Source organism: Mesoplodon mirus, assembly GCF_964341445.2.
Source record: "Mesoplodon mirus genome assembly, chromosome: 1".
Lineage (NCBI taxonomy): Eukaryota > Metazoa > Chordata > Mammalia > Artiodactyla > Ziphiidae > Mesoplodon > Mesoplodon mirus.
In genome coordinates this window covers 22,800,281-22,818,726 of record NC_138976.1, presented here as the reverse complement: position 1 = coordinate 22,818,726, position 18,446 = coordinate 22,800,281, and the positions used below count along the sequence as shown (strand labels likewise).

At 47.7% G+C, this 18,446-nt stretch overlaps 1 protein-coding gene across 8 annotated transcripts in view; it reads left to right on the top strand.

Annotated features, from left to right (window-relative positions):
- The window catches only part of PAX5 (paired box 5), a gene marked incomplete at both ends in the record, with an annotated part of 186,992 nt that overhangs the window by 96,590 nt on the left and 71,956 nt on the right, over positions 1 to 18,446 (top strand). For all 8 annotated transcript variants that reach the window (XM_082643561.1, XM_082643560.1, XM_082643558.1 and 5 more), the window contains one exon: positions 10,203 to 10,332. In XM_082643561.1, the coding sequence (XP_082499687.1) occupies positions 10,203 to 10,332 (130 nt within the window). The remainder of the gene's footprint in view (positions 1 to 10,202; positions 10,333 to 18,446) is intronic.

Below are 18,446 nucleotides of genomic sequence, written 5' to 3'. Positions count from 1 at the left end.
CTATTGATCTTGCAGTACAGAGGAAAGTCTTTTCATTTCTTTATGGCCCCAGGATAGCCTTTCTGTCTTCCCACAGTGGGGAAATAAGTCCAAAAGAAAATGAGCTATGAGCATCCTGGGATGTCCCCCACTCCTGTACCAGGTACTTTAGGATGGGGGACCTCCCTTTGCATGCCCCCTTTCAGGCCCCTAGGTAGCCAAGAGGCCTGCATTCCTTTGGGGGTAGTGGGTCTCCCTGCCCTTCTCCCTTCCCTGTAGCAGGATGGAACAGCCAGGCCCCACCATGAACTGCCTGGAAGAAGCTGGTGGAATTTGGCTGCTCCAAGATGGAGCTTCGTTTTTGGAAATCTCCCTCTTCTTCTCTACATCAGGATCTGGATGGCAGAGTCTGAGCAGACTCTGGGGCTTCCCAAACAGGGAGTCCTCCCCTCCCCCCTCCACACGAGTCTCCCCAACCCCGCCCCACCGCATCTTCTTATCATTCAGGGGGCCTTTGCTGCTGGGTCCCAGCTCTTGTCTTCCGGAAGTGGAACTCTGTGCTCCAAGCTTTGTCATTTCTTCTCTTGCATTTGGGGAGGACAAGAGCCGGAATGCTCCGAGCCCAGGGCCTTCTCTCCCTGCTTTTCTTACAGATTTCTTGAGGTTCAGGGTGGGCCCCAGATTCCTTTGCTCCTTCCCTCTCTCCCTTCTCAGCTTCACTCAGGATATATCCTGCCCAGGCCTACTGGTGGGACCCAGGTTCAGATCAGGCTGCCCGAAGGAGCCTCCTTATCTCAGAGGGAGAGCAGACATGCTGCCAAATGACTGGGATCAAGTAGCAGGGGACAGATGTCCTAGATGAGGTGTGGGGAAAATGCCAGGGGAATTCAGAGAAGGGAATGATTTGTTTCAACCAAAGAGATTTATGGAAAGCATCCAGGAGGAGATGGCATTGGAAGTGGGCCTTAGAGGACAAGATTTGGACTGGGGTGAGGATGGAAACAACATGAGCAAAGGCATTGAGTGAAGGGACTGGGGCGCTCAGGAGTTTGTGTGTGTGGTGTGGCTGGAGGAGAGGGTGCCGTTTGGGAAGCAGGTAGATCTGAGTTGAAACTGGAAAAGTAGGATGGGATTTGGATTGGGGCCTGCATGGTTTGGGTCAACATTACCTGGAGGCAGTAAGGAGCCAGGGAGGGTTTACCAGCACAGAACATTCGCTTACAACTAGCACGCTGCTTAGGGGTGGGGGAGAATGAGTACTTTAAAAACTCATCTACAAAATCACTTTCCATTTCAAAAGCGCTTGTGGTGAGCTCTGCATTGACTGTGAGAAGAGCATGAGTTAACCAGGTGATGAGGTGACAAAAAAAGCAGAAGCAGGCTTCTTAGGCCCCAAGGGGACATTCTTTGGAACTGGGGCCCCAGAGAGCACACTCAAGACCAACTTGGGGAGGCCTTAGCTGTTGTAGCCAGAGCTGTGTGGCCACCAAGCGGCTGCCTCAGGAAGTAGTGAGTTTCCTGTCACCAGTGAGTTTCGAGCATCAGCTAAAGATCAGCTTCCATAACCCCTGAGCTTCTTTGGGCCCTGAGATTTGGGGCTCACTAAGATTCTCTAAGTGGCTAGGGCGGGAGAAGGGGGCCTCCGGATTAGTTATTTCTGGAAAAGTTTCTCCCGGACAGAAACCACAACACCTGATTTCAGTCTCCTCTCTGGGGCTTCCCCTGCTGTCCCACACCACCTGGAAGGGTGTCTGGGGGTGGGCTGGAGGGGCACCTGCCAGGCTGTAAACAGAATAGGGAGAGATGAGTCAGTTAAACCTTGCAAATCTCTTCTTGGAAGCCCCTTGATTCCACTGCAGACGGTGTTGACCCAGGCATGGGCACAGTTCTGGAGAACCAAACGAATAACAAGCATGTCTCATTCATGCCCAGGGTACTTTCTGATGAATAAAAGCACTTTGCCATCACTTACCCTCTCAGTGACCCTAGGAAGCACCTATGATGCTGTTGGCAGAGCCAGGCCACAGTACCTGTCCCTGTTCATTTGGTTCCACAGGCATTTATGTCACATCTGTTCAGAGCTGGGCACTGGGCCAGGAGCTGCTGTCACAGATGAGGGAGACACAGCCCTTTGCTCATGCAGTTCACACTGTAGTTGGAGAATGAGAACCCTGAGCAATTAAGTATACAATGCAGAGTGTTAAGTGCAGTGGTAGGGATGTGCCCACTTTGGGGTTCTAGGAACACAGCAGAGGGGAAATCCAGGAGGGCTTCCTGGAAGAGGGAGGCCATTCAGAATTCTTGGCAGTTCTTCCCCTCAGATAATGCTGACAGTGGCACTTTGTAGATTATGGGGTACTTTTTTGCAGGCGTTATTCATAGTCCCTCCTTTCAGCAAACATTTTTTTCAAGTTTGATTCATCTTTATTTGGTTTAGTGGAGATGCAATGCTAAAACCTAATTGTTTTTGTTTTCTAACTCTTTTTTTTAAAATTAAACTTTTTATTTTGAGATAATTGTAGATTCACATGCAGTGCTAAGCAATTATACAGAGGGATTCCATATACCCTTATCTAGTTTCCCCCAATGATAACATCTTGCAAAATCACACTGGGATATTGGTGTTGATAAACTCACTGGTATATTGGCCCTGAGGACTAAAAAAATGAGAACAAAAAGGCTTGCCCTCAGCACTTGGCTTTCTTCTCACTCCCTGTGTGCCTTCTCACGACCCCGTGAGGTAGGTCATATATCCCCACATTACAAATGAGAAAAGGAGCCAAGAACTGAGGTGCCTGGCCTGGTTCCACACAGCACAAACTTGGCTGTCAGACTTGAACCCCGTCCTCCTGTCCCTAGGGCTGGTGGGCTTCCTCAGCCACACTCCTGCCTGTCATCAGTCCAGGCCCTGGGGACACGGCTCCCCTACTCCAGCTTCTGTCCTCCTCTGGGTAGGTGTGTAGGTGGGCAGGTGTCTGGTCCCTCAGGATGGGAGTGGTTGGCCTCTGGCCCAGCTCTCGAGGGCTACCTCTGGCCCAACAGTGAGCCTGGAGGAGCTCAGCAGGTGATGGGGAAGCCTTGTGGCCCCAAGTGGCCAGCTGAGGCAGCCAGCCCTGCAGCCTGTCCCCCTGCACTGCCCTGCTTCGTGCTGCCCTCCTTCTCACGTGTCTGTGTTTCTTTTCTCCTCCATGCTATGGCAGTGGTGCCCCGTGCTGATGAGACAATACTTGGTGCAGCCCCAGGCAGTCCTTTTCCAGGTAATTTCCTAGGGACCCAAATGATGCCCAGCACACACTTTCCTGGGGCACGCGCCTCCTTGAGTCCCTGCTAGGATTCCTTGACTCTTCATGCTGTGTAGTTTCCAAAGTGTGATCCCTCTCCTTATCATTCAGATTTTCACGATCGCCCCGGCAGGCAGGCAGCAAGGGGTTAGACTTAAATCTCATTTTATTAATAAGGAAAATGAGGCTCAGAGAGCTGGCCCAGCTTGCCTGAGGTCACGCAGGTGAGAAAGAGGCAGAGCTGGCGCAGGAACCCCGTGCTATTGCTCCTAGTTCACTGTTCTTTCTACCACGGGATCAACCGCTATAAATGATGCAGATAAAAATTAGCTAAGGGGGCTTCCCTGGTGGCGCAGTGGTTGAGAGTCTGCCTGCCAATGCAGGGGACATGGGTTTGTGCCCCGGTCCGGGAAGATCCCACATGCCGCGGAGCGGCTGGGCCCGTGAGCCGTGGCCGCTGAGCCTGCGCGTCCGGAGCCTGTGCTCCGCAACGGGAGAGGCCACAACAGTGAGAGGCCTGCGTACCGCAAAAAAAAAAAATTAGCTAAGGAAGTCCATTCCCCTCCCTGAATCAGTTTTTCCAGGTTGGGAAAGATGACCCTGAGCATCCTTCTAGCTCAGACATTTGAGAGTGCAAGACGGTTTGTTATCTGGAGCATGGTGTCTGAGAGGAGGGTGTGCATACCTGGCAGTGCTTGAACTTGAGGCCTCCCAGGAGTTTGTGGCAGTAGGCAGAGAAGTTTTTTTTTTTTTTTTTTTTTAATTGATGCAAACAAAATGTGGAGCCAACCCATCTAAACTATGCTTGATGGATGATTGCCTATGTTTTTTTTTTTAAAAAATTTTTGTTTTCTATTGGAGTATAGTTGATTAACAATGTTGTGTTAGTTTCAGGTGTACAGCAAAGTGATTCAGTTATTCATATACATGTATCTATTCTTTTTCAAATTCTTTTCCCATTTAGGTTGTTACATAATATTGAGCACACTTCCCTGTGCTATACAGTAGGTCCTTGTTGGTTATCCATATTAAACATAGCAGTGTGTACATGTCAATCCCAAACTCCCAGTCTATCCCTCCCCCCAACCCTTCTCTCCTGGTAACCATAAATTCATTCTCTAAGTCTGTGAGTCTTTTTCTGTTTTGTAAATAAGTTCATTTGTGTAGTTTTTTTTTAGATTCCGTGATATACTGATATTTGTCTTTCTCTGTCTGACTTACTATACTGAGTGTGACAATCTCTAGGTCCATCCATGTTGCTGCAAATGGCATTATTTCATTCTTTTTAATGGCTGAGTATATTCCACTGTATATATGTACCACATCTTCTTTATCCATTCATCTATCAATGGACATTTAGGTTTCTTCCATGTCCTGGCTATTGTACACAGTGCTGCAATGAACACTGGGGTGCATGTATCCTTTTGGACCATGTTTTTCTCTGGTTATATGCCCAGGAATGGAATTGCAGGGTCATATGGTAGATCTATTTTTAGTTTTTTAAGGGACCTCCCTACTGTCCTCCATAGTGACTGTACCAATTTATGTTCCCACCAACAGTGCAAGAGGGTTCCCTTCTCTCCACACCCTCTCCAGCATTTATTGTTTGTAGATTTTTTGATGATGGCCATTCTGACTGGTGTGACGTGATATCTAATTGTAGTTTTGATTTGCATTTCTCTAATAGTTAGTGACGTTGAACATCTTTTCATGTGAGCAGGTGGAGAAGTTTTATCCCAATTGGTTGCATTGGAGTGGATGCTCTGTGAATTGCTGACCTCGTTCATTTCCCTTCCTGGGTCATAGTCAAGGACAGCACCAGGGAGCCCTGATGGGAAGGGAGCAGAAGCCCAAAATGACATCCAAAGAAAGAACTCCAAAAGCTTGGAGAAGCAGCAATGTGGAACACAGCTGTTGCCTGTGGCTGTCGGAGGCTGGGGGCTGATGGAGGGAGGATGGGGAACTATGTTCCCAAGGACATAGGTGCACCAACACAACCCCACTGTTCAGCCCTTGGCTTCCCAAGTAACTATGAGATATGGAAATAGATACCGTTACCAAGAAAAGAGACACCAATAACGTATTCTCTTCTCTTCTCTTTCCCTCTCCTGATCTTCCCTCCTGTTTTCTTTTTCTGTCACTCTTTCTACCTCTCTCAGCCTCCATTTTCAAAAAGGACTTGTCCTGCAAAATAAACAAGTACATATATCTAAGTTAGTTAAGGCTGAAAAAAGTTCAGATATTGTGCAGAGAGAGTAAGATCATTGCAGGAGGCGCCAGCAATGACGTAGTTGTGGTGAGTGAGCACTGAATTTGACTGATCTTCCTGGCAACCAAGACAGAGAGGGATATGTAGTGGTTTCCAATGTTCCTGTTGTTCAGTCAGAGGCAAATTAACCATTTGTCAGGAGAAAAAACTTTTTTCTGGTAATGAATTATAGGAGAGATTCACATGGAATTTGAATATTCCAATGGGCACGTCTCCAGAGTTTGTTTGGTTTTTTTTTTTTAAGTTCTTTGTATGGCTGTTTTCTTTTATTGCCTCTAATCAGTGTTAAATGTCTGATATTCTGTCACAGACCAGTGAAGTCACTTCCTCAGGGACTTCACCTCATGGTAGACAAGGATGCTGTTTTCTGATCACCTGACTTGATGAAGGGTAGAGGTGAGAGTTTAGCCTGTTATTTGGAACACTTGTTTGAACACTCCCCAGCCAACTTTTGGATGTTGTGGAAAATGTCATGCTGCTGGACCATGCATTCATTCATTCAACAAGCACTTAGGGGGCTCTGGTGCTGTTCCATGCTCTATGCTCTCAAAGCAACCTGGAGGGGGACAGACGAACAGCCATTACATGTGGTTTGAAGTATGAAAATAGAGGTCTGTGCAAAATGACACCAATTATGGAAACATAGACAAGGAAATCATGATTTATTGGTAGGAATGTGGGGCCCAGGAATGGCTGCACCAAGGAGGTGACATTTGAGCTGGGTCTTGTGGACAATGTAGGAGTTTAAGTGGCTGAGTGAGATGGGCCTCCCAGGCAGAGGTAGGACAGTGCCTGGAGTGGCTGAGGAGCAGCCAGTGGAACGAGGTTCCAGAGATCCCAGGAGACCGGGGAGAATGCAGTTGCCTTTAAAAATCTAGGTAGCTCAGGGGGACAGACAGTGGTGAGAAATTAGGGAATAATTACACAGCGAATGAAATGACAGCATCCCCTGATTCATGCAGGAGCAGAACAAGAGCTGTGGAATCCCAGCAAAGAAAGAGATTGGGCTCAAAGCCAGCCCTGTTAGGTGGGGTGGTGGGAGGCACAAATGTCAAAGGCCAGTGAGAGCTGGTTTGTGAATCCAGCTGTCCCCTGAGCCCCAGCTCTTTAGGAAAGTTCACTTTACCTTCTGGCAACCATCGGTGGTTGGGAAACTGGGTTTTTGGACCTCCCACTGCACGTGTTACACAAGTTGAAGATTTTCACGTCTTGAAAAGATGATTCAAAGCCAACTTTTGAAGTGACTGTACAAACCTTGAAACTGAATTTATTGACTGAAACAAAATCAAATAACAAAAAGTCCCCTCCATCTGGACATTAAATAAGAGGCAGGATTGGCCACCCTCTCCCCATTTTCTTAAACCCAGGTTGGCTATGTTTTCTTGGGAATTAGAGGCTTTCCCCTGTGGACCCAGCTGCCTAGCCTGGAGTCTAGGAAGGGGCCAAGCCTGGTAGTGGGGTGGGGAGAGCTGCAGGGATGCTACTCTTGGCTAGGATGCTGCCTGGCTCTCCTGAGGATAAGGGGTCATTCATTCATTTGCTCATCCAAGTGTTCATTGCACAAGCTCTTCAGAGTCGAATCCCAGCTTGTCTGCTTTTTCATCTCCACCTCTTCCTCCTGCAGCTATTGGCATGTGCCTTGTTTTTGGATCACTCCTGTCTCACCTCTAAGCGTTCCTTCAGCTCTTCTCAGCCTGGGGGTGGTGGGGGGTCAGGGATTGCTCGGGCCCAGGATAAATACAGCCTGCCCAAGAAACCTTTCTTCACCACTTCCTGCGCCGTGTAAATGAATGGCTCTGTGCCCTTGTCCCTGTTGGATGGAGCTTCGGGGCCACGTGTCTTTTCCCTTGAGGTTTGTGGATAAAGGTCAGAGAGCATGTCTGGTCTTCACGTGCCATCTTGCACACAAGAAAAGCTCAATAAATGCTAAGCATCCACCATGCTCAGGCCTCCAGTAGGACCTAGGAACATAGGGAAATGGGAGGTGCGGTCCTCACCCCGGGGTCCCAGAAACCCCAGAGACCCTCACAGAGGCATCTTGACCTCCTGTCTTTGCACACGACAATGCACTGAAGGAGGAGCTTCCATTGAGCTTTACTTCCTAATTTTTTAAGCAAATTAGGGGGCTAATGTCGTGACCACATCCCATTCTACGTAGGATAAAGTCTAGACAGTGACTTTTTCCTAATAGCTCCCTGCTTTATGGAATGAAGACTCTGCTGGGTGTTACCTATAGCAAGAAATATATTGTCATCTCCGCCTAGTACACACATATCCACTTATATGGAAACAAAGATTAATGAAACAGGACTTACCCTTTCTATGTGAGACTCTTAGAAAATTTCTCTTCTAGACCACTCTATTTTCTGTTTTAAAAGGTTGGTACTAGCAAAGTGATTTCATACCTGTTAAAGGGTTAGAACACAATAGGAAAATCATTAGGGTAATTGTGGAGATTTTGGAGTCAGATGTACCCAGGTTTGTATCCTGGCTCTGGCACCTGGAAGCCGTGTGATATTAGGCAAGCACTTTCCCTCTATAATAGAAGTCTCAGTTTCTTCATCTGTAAAATAGGAATAACACAGAACCTACTACATGGGGTAATTGTGAGGATTAAATGGGATAATATTAGTAAAGCTCCTGCCACAGAGTAAGTGATCGATAAATGTGAGCTTGACAAGGTCGTGAAGATCATGGTTTTTATTGTCCTGGTACCACTTGGGACTCCTGCTTCCTGGGGAGTGGTAGTCATGAAGGACTTTCTGGAGGAGGAGGCATTGAAGCAAGGCAGCAGGTTGACCAGGACCCACTGCTGTCCTCACAGCAACCAGGAACTCTGTGTGAGCATACCAGGGCCACTCGTTTCCTTTTCCATGAAGGACAGACTTGTTCCCAAGGATATTTGGCTGGACCTAGAGCTGACCATGTTAGTTAGATACCTTTGCCTTTCACATTTAGGTCTCCGATCCGCCTGGAATTGATTTTTGTGTCTGGTGTAAAGATCCAATTTCTTTTTTCCCCCTTGTTTCTGAATGGATAACTGGTTACCCTGCATTTTTTATTAGAGTCTTATCCTTCCCTGCTGATTTGTACATCACCTCTCTCATATATCAAGATTCCATATATGCATGGATCCGTTTCTGGACTTGATTCTGTTTCATTGGCCTATTTTTCTGTGCCTGTGCCAGTCCCATACTGTCTTAATTACTGCAGCTTTATAGTGATTCTTGACGTCGGGGAGGCCTGTCCCCCATCTTGTCCTACCTGGGCTGGCTTCGGGCCTGTGTTCGTATCTGCGTGTTTCAGAATCAGCCTCTTCTGGAGACGGGTGGAGAGCCCCAGGAGCTCTGGACAAGAATCCATCTCAGGGTGCCTGGGCCTGCAGTACCTCCTGGACTCACGGCTGCCATGCACCCCGCTTGGCATCTGAGCTGCCCTGGCAGTACTTTCTAATTCATTTGCAGAGAAAAGTGCCAGGAACGTGCCTGAGCCTGAGTCCCCTCTGCCTGCCACTTGCCTGGTGGCTCCTCTGGTTTCCCTCCCAGGGGCTCAGTCCTCATCATCCTACCCAGGGTGCCTGCAAACTTCTTTCAGAAGACTGCTTGCTTCCCTGTCCCTCTCTGCCAAGGACATAACCCTGGACAGACAGGAATGTGTCCTCCACTGGCAGTGCCAGGGTGGTAGAGGAAACTCCCTGTACCAATGCTTGGTACAACTAGACTCTTTGGTTTAGGTGTTTGCAGATATTTCTTTTACTGAAGATAGGCCAGGGGAGTGGGGGGGCGGAAGAGATCTGTCACTCATGCCTATACCGTAGTCTGTCCTTGAGTGGGAAGACAGGTGGGCATCTTCACAACCTTGCCTGGAGACCATTCTGACAGTGGTTTGGATGCCAGGGAAATGACTCATCGCAAGCTCTGATTTCATGAAATGGCTTAAAGAAAGGAGCATGACTCATGGGCCAAATGTACATGGTTAGCGTGGACTTGGTAAATCAGATGTGCGCACCCTACAGTTTTCAGCATACAGGTGTTTACGGCTTCCGGAATTCAAAAACACTTGCCAACTGTGACTCATATGCTTTGATATATTGGCTTTGGGGTGGGAGTTTATGGTGAACCATCCCCTGTTGATCCTGAACAAAGCCTTCTTCCCCTTGTGCCTCAGTTTACTCATCTGTGAAATGAGGATTTGGATTGAGTCATGGCCCAAATTCCCTTTAACCCTTGTTTCTGTGATTCTACATCTGTGGTTTAAGAGCACAGAAATCAGAAACCTTTCTTTCCGTCCTCTTGTCTACAAGACTCTTATTTCTGCCTTGCTTTTGCTTATGGCTGTCTCTCTCCTCCTCCTTGCATTGAGGAGGATGGTTGTCTCTGGCTAGCTGGGGCTGGGTAAGGGAAACCTGCAGGCCATAAAGAAGCTAGGTTTGAATTCTTGTGCAGCTGCACTGAATCTTATCTACCTCTTCACTTGGGGAGACTTGCTGATTCTGGATACCTGCTTGTTCTGTCGAGCTGAATCTGCCCTCTCAATACTGGGGGTCCGTGAGCCCCCTGGGGGCCTTGGCACTGGCATGGGTTAGCTGGCTGAGCCCAGAATGTGGTGGTGGCATTTGGCTGGGGTGCTTTGGAGTCTCAGTGCTGAGGTGTCTGTCTTGTTTCCTCTTTCAGACCGCTGATTATTCCACCATGGCCTCGCTGGCTGGAGGGCTGGACGACATGAAGGCCAACCTGACCAGCCCTACCCCTGCCGACATCGGGAGCAGCGTGCCGGGGCCGCAGTCCTACCCCATTGTGACAGGTGAGGGCACCTGGGGCATGGGGGGTGAGTGGCAGAGAGAGAGAGAAAGGACATGTGTGTGATGAGGGAAGTGGCTTCCTGGTGCTTTTGGACTTGATTGGCCATCTTTGTCTTAATGAGGTTATAAGGTCCTGGAACAGGTCAGGCGGGGGACTGCTGGGGCCAGGAGTTGTGGCTTCGATGAGACATGGCTGTAGACGCTCTGATAAAGCCAGAGGAGAGCAAATGGCAAACGGACGATGGGCTGGGAGGGCGGCCAGGGAAGCCTTGTGTCAGAGGGGCTGGGTGATTTCGGGGCCCCTGTAGGTGGGGCTGAGTGTTCAGAGCGCTGGGATTTAGCCCTCTCAGGAGAAAGGCAGCCCTATTTGGCATCAGCCTGGAGGATGAGTGGGATTCCTGGCAGATTGTAGATTTCCTGGCAGGAATTTTAGATTTCCAGGCAGAGGTGGAGTTAAGAAGGGCAGGAGGTTTAGGCTTCCTTTCTGGAAGGCTCGGGACCAGCTGCTTTAGCTGTCAGTGTACAGATGAAGAGTTTGGGCCCTGGAGGCACACTGCTGGCTTTGAACTTGCCATTGACTAGCTGTGTCCTCTTGGGTAAGTTATATAAGAATTCTGGGCTGGGGTTTTTAAATCTGTAATATGGTGATAGCACCCAGCCCACAGTGTTGCTGTGAGGATTAATGCTGTAAACATATGAGGTGCTTAGACTCTGGTCTAGCACACACAAGCACCCAGTACATGTTGCGATTATTACTCCTCTCATGGTGGCTGGTCACGTCAGGCTCACTGCTGTGAAGGGGCTGGGCCAGGAGGGTGAGACAGGCAGACACCCCTCCCTGCTCCAGCAGCACTGGGATAATTTGGACGGACAGACTCAGCCACCAGCTCCGGGAGGCTGTCCGACCATGCAGGCAGAAGGCAGTCTTGGATACTTCACGTTAACAGACAGTGAGGGGCTGGGGATCACACTTTGGCCAGAGCCTTGAGGTCCAGCCTAAGGTAGCAGGATGTCCCTGTAGGTTGGTAGGCAAGACACAGGAAGTAGTGACAGAGACAAGGGGTTCTTTGTAATGTGAGTGGGCTGTAGTTGCATCAGGGCTGGATTCGGGTTAGAACTTTAGGCGGGGGTGGGGGCCGGATGAGACAGGCTCTCTCATAGCCTCATGTAGGTCCCAAGGCAGGGAGGGCCCGGCTCTGAGACCGGGGCTCGTGGGGCTCAGGCAGGAGCAGCCAGGACTCTGGCTGTAGATCTGGGCACCGCATGGAGATCAGTTAAGAGGCAAGGGTGACTTGGTCCCCCGTCTACCTGAGGTGGGGCAAGAGCCTGGAGGGCTGCTGAGCCTGCAGGTGGGGGGGTGTCAGTAACGGTGCAGGGATGGGGGAGGGGAACCTCAGTCAGAATGAACTTTTCCTAACATCACAGGTGTCCCATGAATCTTCTCCCCTGGGGTCATGAGAGTCTGTGACAAGACCTCTGACAGCATTCCCATTTTACAGATGCAGAAACCGAGTCTCAGGGAGGGGCAGTGACTTGCCCAATATAAGGGGTAAAGGGGAGAGCTGGAGCCGGCCTTCAGTCTCCTGGGTCCTTATTCTTTTCAAAGAAGCACAAATAATTGGGTAGGGGGGTGTGGTAGGGTAGAAAGAAGCCTGGACTAGTTAATAATAATAATAAGTCACTTTACTGAGTAGTTACGGAGTACCAAACATTCTGGTAGGTGAACTTGTTTTACCCTTGGAGGAGCCCTGGGAGGTGGGTACTGTTATATCACATCCACTTTGTAAACAAGGAAACGGAAGCCCGGGGCACTTAAGTAGCTTGCCAGAGATCACAGCTAGTGAGCAGCAGAGGTAAAACTGAACAGCAGGCCAGTACAGTCTGCCACTCTACCACACAGATAATCTGGGGGCTAATCCTGGCGCCGTCACTTCCTTGCTGTGACTTTGGATGTGTCTCTGATCTCTCAGGGCCCTTGTGAGGATCACATGAGATCCCTGAGGTGACTGCTCTGCAGAGGGAGGGTTTGTTATTAGGGTTGGGGTTCATGGGTTTAGACAAATCACAGGAAGACATATTCTACCATCTGCACAAGCCTATTTAGATGGAAAATAATCCAGTAAACGCTGAGACTATAGTTGCATTTCCGAGACTCTTGTCTACTGACGTGGCAAACTGGTGGCCAGCTGCCCAAAGGGCTAATCTAGCCCACAGATATGGTTAGTTGGCCCCATGTAGGACTTTTTATAAATTTGAGTCAACATTGAAAATTTATAAATCTGGATCTCTGGCTTCCCTTGAAAAATCAGAAGATCTGGCCAGACTGGGCCGTATTCCCACCTGGTCGTGGTAGGTGGGGCCTTAGTGGCAGCAGCCCCTGGAGACATGGCCCCCGCCCACCTGCTTTCTCATTATCTTAAAAGCCTAACCTGGAAAGGAATTTGAGTTGAATACTCCTGATTTAGAAAGTTGTGCTAAAAGCCAGTTGGGTGGTTTAGCTGTCCAGGATCTGCAGAAGGTAAGTGTGGATGTGGGCTGGGTTTTCAGGTAAACCCTTGACCAAAGACTTGTTTGTATTATGATCAATCTATTTTAAAGCCACATCACAGAGCAGAAAAAGAATATAAATATCTCAAAGTCAGAATTATGCCTAATGTTGAAATACTAAAATTACTCTAATTATAAATATATAATACTTATATAATAGTATAATATTATAAATATAACCATTAGCTTTCTTGTAAGTAAACAATAGCTAGCTAGAAAAATAATAGGGGAAAACATTAACAATAGCATCAAAATAAAAAAGGTAGAATGCTGAGGAATAAACTTAACTTTAAAACTCCACTAAGGAACATAAAAGAATAAATGGAGAGATATAGCTTGTTCTTAGGTAGGAAGACTCAGTATCATGAAGATGTCAGTTCCCCCGAAGTAGCATATTAATTCAAAGCATTTTCAATCAAAATGCCAACTTCTTAAAACTTGTCAAAATGACACAAATACTGGATAAATAAACACTCAAGGTAGCTAGAAAAATTCTGAAATAAAGAAATGAGTAAAACAGCATATTTTAAAATGTTATGATAAAGCTACAACAATTAGGGCTTCCCTGGTGGCGCAGTGGTTGAGAGTCTGCCTGCCGATGCAGGGGATACGGGTTCGTGCCCTGGTCCGGGAAGATCCCACATGCCGCGGAGGGGCTGGGCCCATGAGCCATGCCGCTGAGCCTGCGCGTCCGGAGCCTGTGCTCCGCAACGGGAGAGGCCACAACAGTGAGAGGCCCGTGTACCACAAAAATAAATAAATAAATAAATAAAAGAGGAAAAAAAGCATCACCTTGCAATTTTATCAGAAAGTACCATCCACGGTGTAAGCAGTTCTACCTTAACAGGGAGACCAAATAATTGGTCTCCCAAATAAGGGAAATTGGTTTCCCAAATAAGGGAAATTTTTAATAAACTTTGAGTGGGGAAGGCCTTTAAAAATCTGTTCCAGGGAGGACTTCCCTGGTGGCACAGTGATTAAGAATCCGCCTGCCAATGCAGGGGACACGGGTTCGAGCTCTGATCTTGGAAGATCCCACATGCCGCTTAGCAACTAAGCCCATGCACCACAGCTACTGAGCCCGTATGCTGCAACTACTGAAGCCCGTGCACCTAGAGCCAGTGCTCCACAACAAGAGAAGCTACTGCAATGAGAAGCCCACGCACCACAACAAAGAGTAGCCCCTGCTCACTACAACTAGAGAAAGCCCGCATGCAGCAACGAAGACCCAATGCAGCCAAAAATAAATAAATTTATAAATCTGTTCCAGGGAATTCCCTGGCAGTCCAGTGGTTAGGACTTTGCGTTCTCACTGCTGAGGGCCTGGGGTCTATCCCTGGTCGGGGAACTAAGATCCCACAAGTCATGTCGTGTGGCCAAAAAAAAAAATCTGTTCCAAATACAAAAGGCAAAGAAAAATGATATAAATGACTGCTTAAAACAGGAATGTTTTATATACATATGTAAAAACACCCGAAAAAACAAAGAATAGAAAACTTTTAAAAAGTGGAATACAGATGACAAAAAGCAAATTTCCTTAATATATAAAGAGGTTTTTAAAAACAAATAAGAAAAATAATCAGTAGAAAAAACAGGTAAAGCAAATGAACATGAAAAAATACAGATGTCCAATGGCATAGAAAAAGACATGCACTTGACTCACAGTTTTAAAACTACAAATTAAAATAATCATGAGAGGGCCTCCCTGGTGGCGCAGTGGTTGAGAGTCCGCCTGCCGATGCAGGGGATACGGGTTCGTGCCCCGGTCTGGGAGGATCCCATATGCCGCGGAGCGGCTGGGCCCGTGAGCCATGGCCGCTGAGCTTGCGCGTCCGGAGCCTGTGCTCCGCAACGGGAGAGGCCACAACAGTGAGAGGCCCGCGTACCGGGAAAAAAAAAAAAAAAAAAAAAAAAAAAAAAAAAAAAAAAAAAAAAAAAATCATGAGATACTCTTTTTTTTTTTTTTTTTTTGCCACACCACGCAGCTTGTGGGATCGTGGTTCCCCGACCAGGGATTAAACCCGGGCACACAGCAGTGAAAGCCCACATTATAACCACTGGACCACCAGGGATTAAACCCGGGCACACAGCAGTGAAAGCCCACATTATAACCACTGGACCACCAGGGAATTCCCAGGAGATACTTTAATAAAACCCATTAGCTTATCAAAGATTGAAATGTTTCTTGAGGTCCAGTGTTAGAGAGGACATGAGAAACAGATATTGCCATACACAGTCATAGGTGTATAAATCAGTGCAATCATTTTGGAAAGAAATTTGTCAGTATCTATCAATATTTTAAATGGACATACCTACCATCTAACTCAGAACTTTTATATGCACTTTAAGGACTTTATCTCAAGATATATTCACACAGATGCACAGTGATACCTAAATCCATATAATAATGACAATTATTTATAATGAAAAACAAATGGGAAAAACTCAGTGTTTATCAATAGGAGTAGGTTAAATAAATTATGGCTCCTGCACACAATAAACTACTCTGCAGCCATTAAAAAGAATTAAGTAGAGCTATCTGTGCTGACATGAATAAATGTTCGAGATATACTTTTAAGCAGATAAACAATTTGTAGAGTAATATGTTTAGTATGATTCCATTAGTGTGAAAAAATATAAAAGACATACACACAGAGGCATGGACACACGTGTAGATCAGATGCATGCATATGAGGATTCGGTAGGAGAAGATCCCTAGCCTCTTCCCCTGCTTAATGGGACACTGTAGTGCTGTGCTGACACCGGGGTTCTCTGCTCAGTCCCACCCAGTGTCCCCTAGGGAATAACAAATATTTACATTGCCCCTTTACTCTCCTGAAATTAAGTTCATAAAAAATATAGCCTATCTTCACAAGTAATTTCAAATAAAATCAAAATAATACCCTAACTATAAGATAAAGGAGAAATGAAAGTGAAATTGTTTATAATTAACTGCTATGTACTTTGATAAGTAAATATTCGGCATGTCTAAACTGCAAGACATAATGGAGTAGCCCAGGGCTCGCTCCATGCACAGAATCACCACGAATGCAACAATCCCGAACACAGACTTAACTGTGTTTCACATACTGTGAGTGGGATTTTACGAATAGGTGAGGAACTCTTGGCAAAGTTCCAAATAAAACAAAGTACAAGCTTTGCTCAGTTTACACAGTAGTTGCATTCCTAGAAAATTCAGTGTTTATTAAGACCATGGAAACTGCAAGTTCACATTAATATGGGAATGAAGTTCCGTTCTAGATTTAAAGAATTATAAGCAGATTTCTCACCTACCACCTACATGAGTGTTGGGCAGGACATGAAAATAGTGCAGGATAAAGGCAGATTCTTCGTTGTGTGGGACTGCTCCACCACAAGCCAATAACACCTGTCAATCATATAAAAGCCCCCAGAAATGTTCAAAACACCCTCTGGGGGCAGTTGATGATCCCAATGAGAGCTATTAGAACACCTTGAAGGAATGCCCCTGAGAGCTGTTAGGATGGGCCTTCCTGTCACCACGTGGCATTAATTTAATTCCACCTGTGCTCGTGGATGTGTTGACACAGTTCTGAACTCTTCAGGGAAGGGCTGAGTCTTCCAGCCCCACCCGTTCCTTCTCCCCTCCTCACAGGGTGCTCAGCTAGACTGCCAGCCTGGGGTCCAAGAGGCGGCTGGTCTGTGTACTGCTCCACCCTAGCCCTCACACTCCCGGCTGCCCAGGGAGATCTCATTAGAGAACGAGTCCATGTCTCTCCATCATTTATATGCCATGTTAAATTTTAATTTAAACTCCTGCTCTACCAGCCAGGGCCACGGTTTAGAAACTGCTCACCATTTGCAAAGCAGTGACATGGCCCGCCCATTCCTGCATCGTCAGCAGTTGGAGCCTGTCCTGATTGGGACTAATTGTCTGCAGGTGTATCCTTGGGCCACAGGCCTGCTGATGGGGCAGCCACTGTGCCTACCTGCCAGGGAGGACAGCAGGTGGACACCAGCAAAGGACCTGGCAGTCTTGCCCTTGGCTGTGCTCACCTGACCCTTTGCCTGGGAAAACAAAGTAACGGGGCCAGCCTGTGTCCTTTCTGGCCCCTTCCCCTGAGGACCATCTCTTTGTATCACCAGTTGGAATGGCAGGTGGAGACTGAGGGAGGCTTCTTCTGGTTAAACAAGTTTGGGAAACACCTGCCTGGTGCATGACCCAGGTCCTGGGATCTGAGGCATCCCCTGGGCACTGTCCCCTCTAAACAACAGAGAACATACATGGGCCAGTGGATGAGCACCCACGAAGACAGACAGATGACTGCCGAGTCCCCAGGACCACCAGCTCTGATTTGCTGGTATCCCAGGCTCAATGTTTGGAGTCTCTGTATCCCAAACTTGGTACCTGAAAGCAAATAAGTCCATCCTCTTCCACCTTTCTCATCTGAGCAATAGCTGAGGGCTGAAGGAAAGAGCACTAGACCCAGGAGTCAGAGGAACAGGTTTAAGCCTGGACTTTGCCACCTAACTGTCCTATCATTCAGCAAATAGCTTGTCTTCTCTGAGCCTCAGTTTTCCTATCTATGAAATGGGGATGACAATTCCTGCCCTGCCTGCCTCCTTTGGCTGTTTCGAGGCTATAATGAGACAGTGACGGGGAAGAATTTGAGAGCCACTAAGGGGGCATCTAAGTGTGTGTGGGCCGGAAAGGAGATCTGGAGTGTCTGGGATCCATTGTTGGCTCTTCCCAGCCTCCTTTGGGGCAAATATCCAACCACAGACAGGCAGGGTGGGAGGGTCCCGCAGAGCAACTGCTCACTTCACAGTCAGAGAGACCCTGGTTCAGAGGTGGGAGATGACCTGCTCAAGGCCACATCCAGTGAGTTACAGCTGGATCTGGGGCTTATCCAGGGCCCTGGCTTCCACAGCCTGCTGCCAGTATGTGGTTGGATGGACTAAAAAAAAATCCCAGTTTAAATTTCCAGAAGACATTTCTTTCAGCATATGACTGAGAATGTCAGCAGCAAAGCCAGACTGCCTGGCCTTGAAGCCCAGCTTCTCCGTATTCTAGCTGAGTGACCTAGGGCACGTTACTAGCCTCCATGCCCAAGGTCCCCATCTGTAAAATGGGCCCCAAGATAGCACTCCCTCACAGGCTCCCTGCAAGGATTTCAAGCATGGTCCATGCAGTCTTGGCCCGGTGCTTGGCACATGGTAAACACTTAACGAATGGTAGCTATTAGTATGTTCCAGGCCTTTCTGAACGACCGTTTGCTTATCTCTCCATGGGGAGCACCTCCTTTGACCTGTTTTTTTTTTTTTTTTTTTTTTTTTTTTTTTTTTTTTTTTTTTTCGGTACGCGGGCCTCTCACTGTTGTGGCCTCTCCCGTTGCGGAGCACAGGCTCCGGACGTGCAGGTTCAGCGGCCATGGCTCACGGGCCCAGCCGCTCCACGGCATGTGGGATCTTCCCGGACTGGGTCACAAACCCGTGTCCCCTGCATTGGCAGGTGGATCTCAACCACTGCGCCACCAGGGAAGCCCGGGAAATGCCTTTTAACTGTATAAATGAATGAGTGAATGAGGTG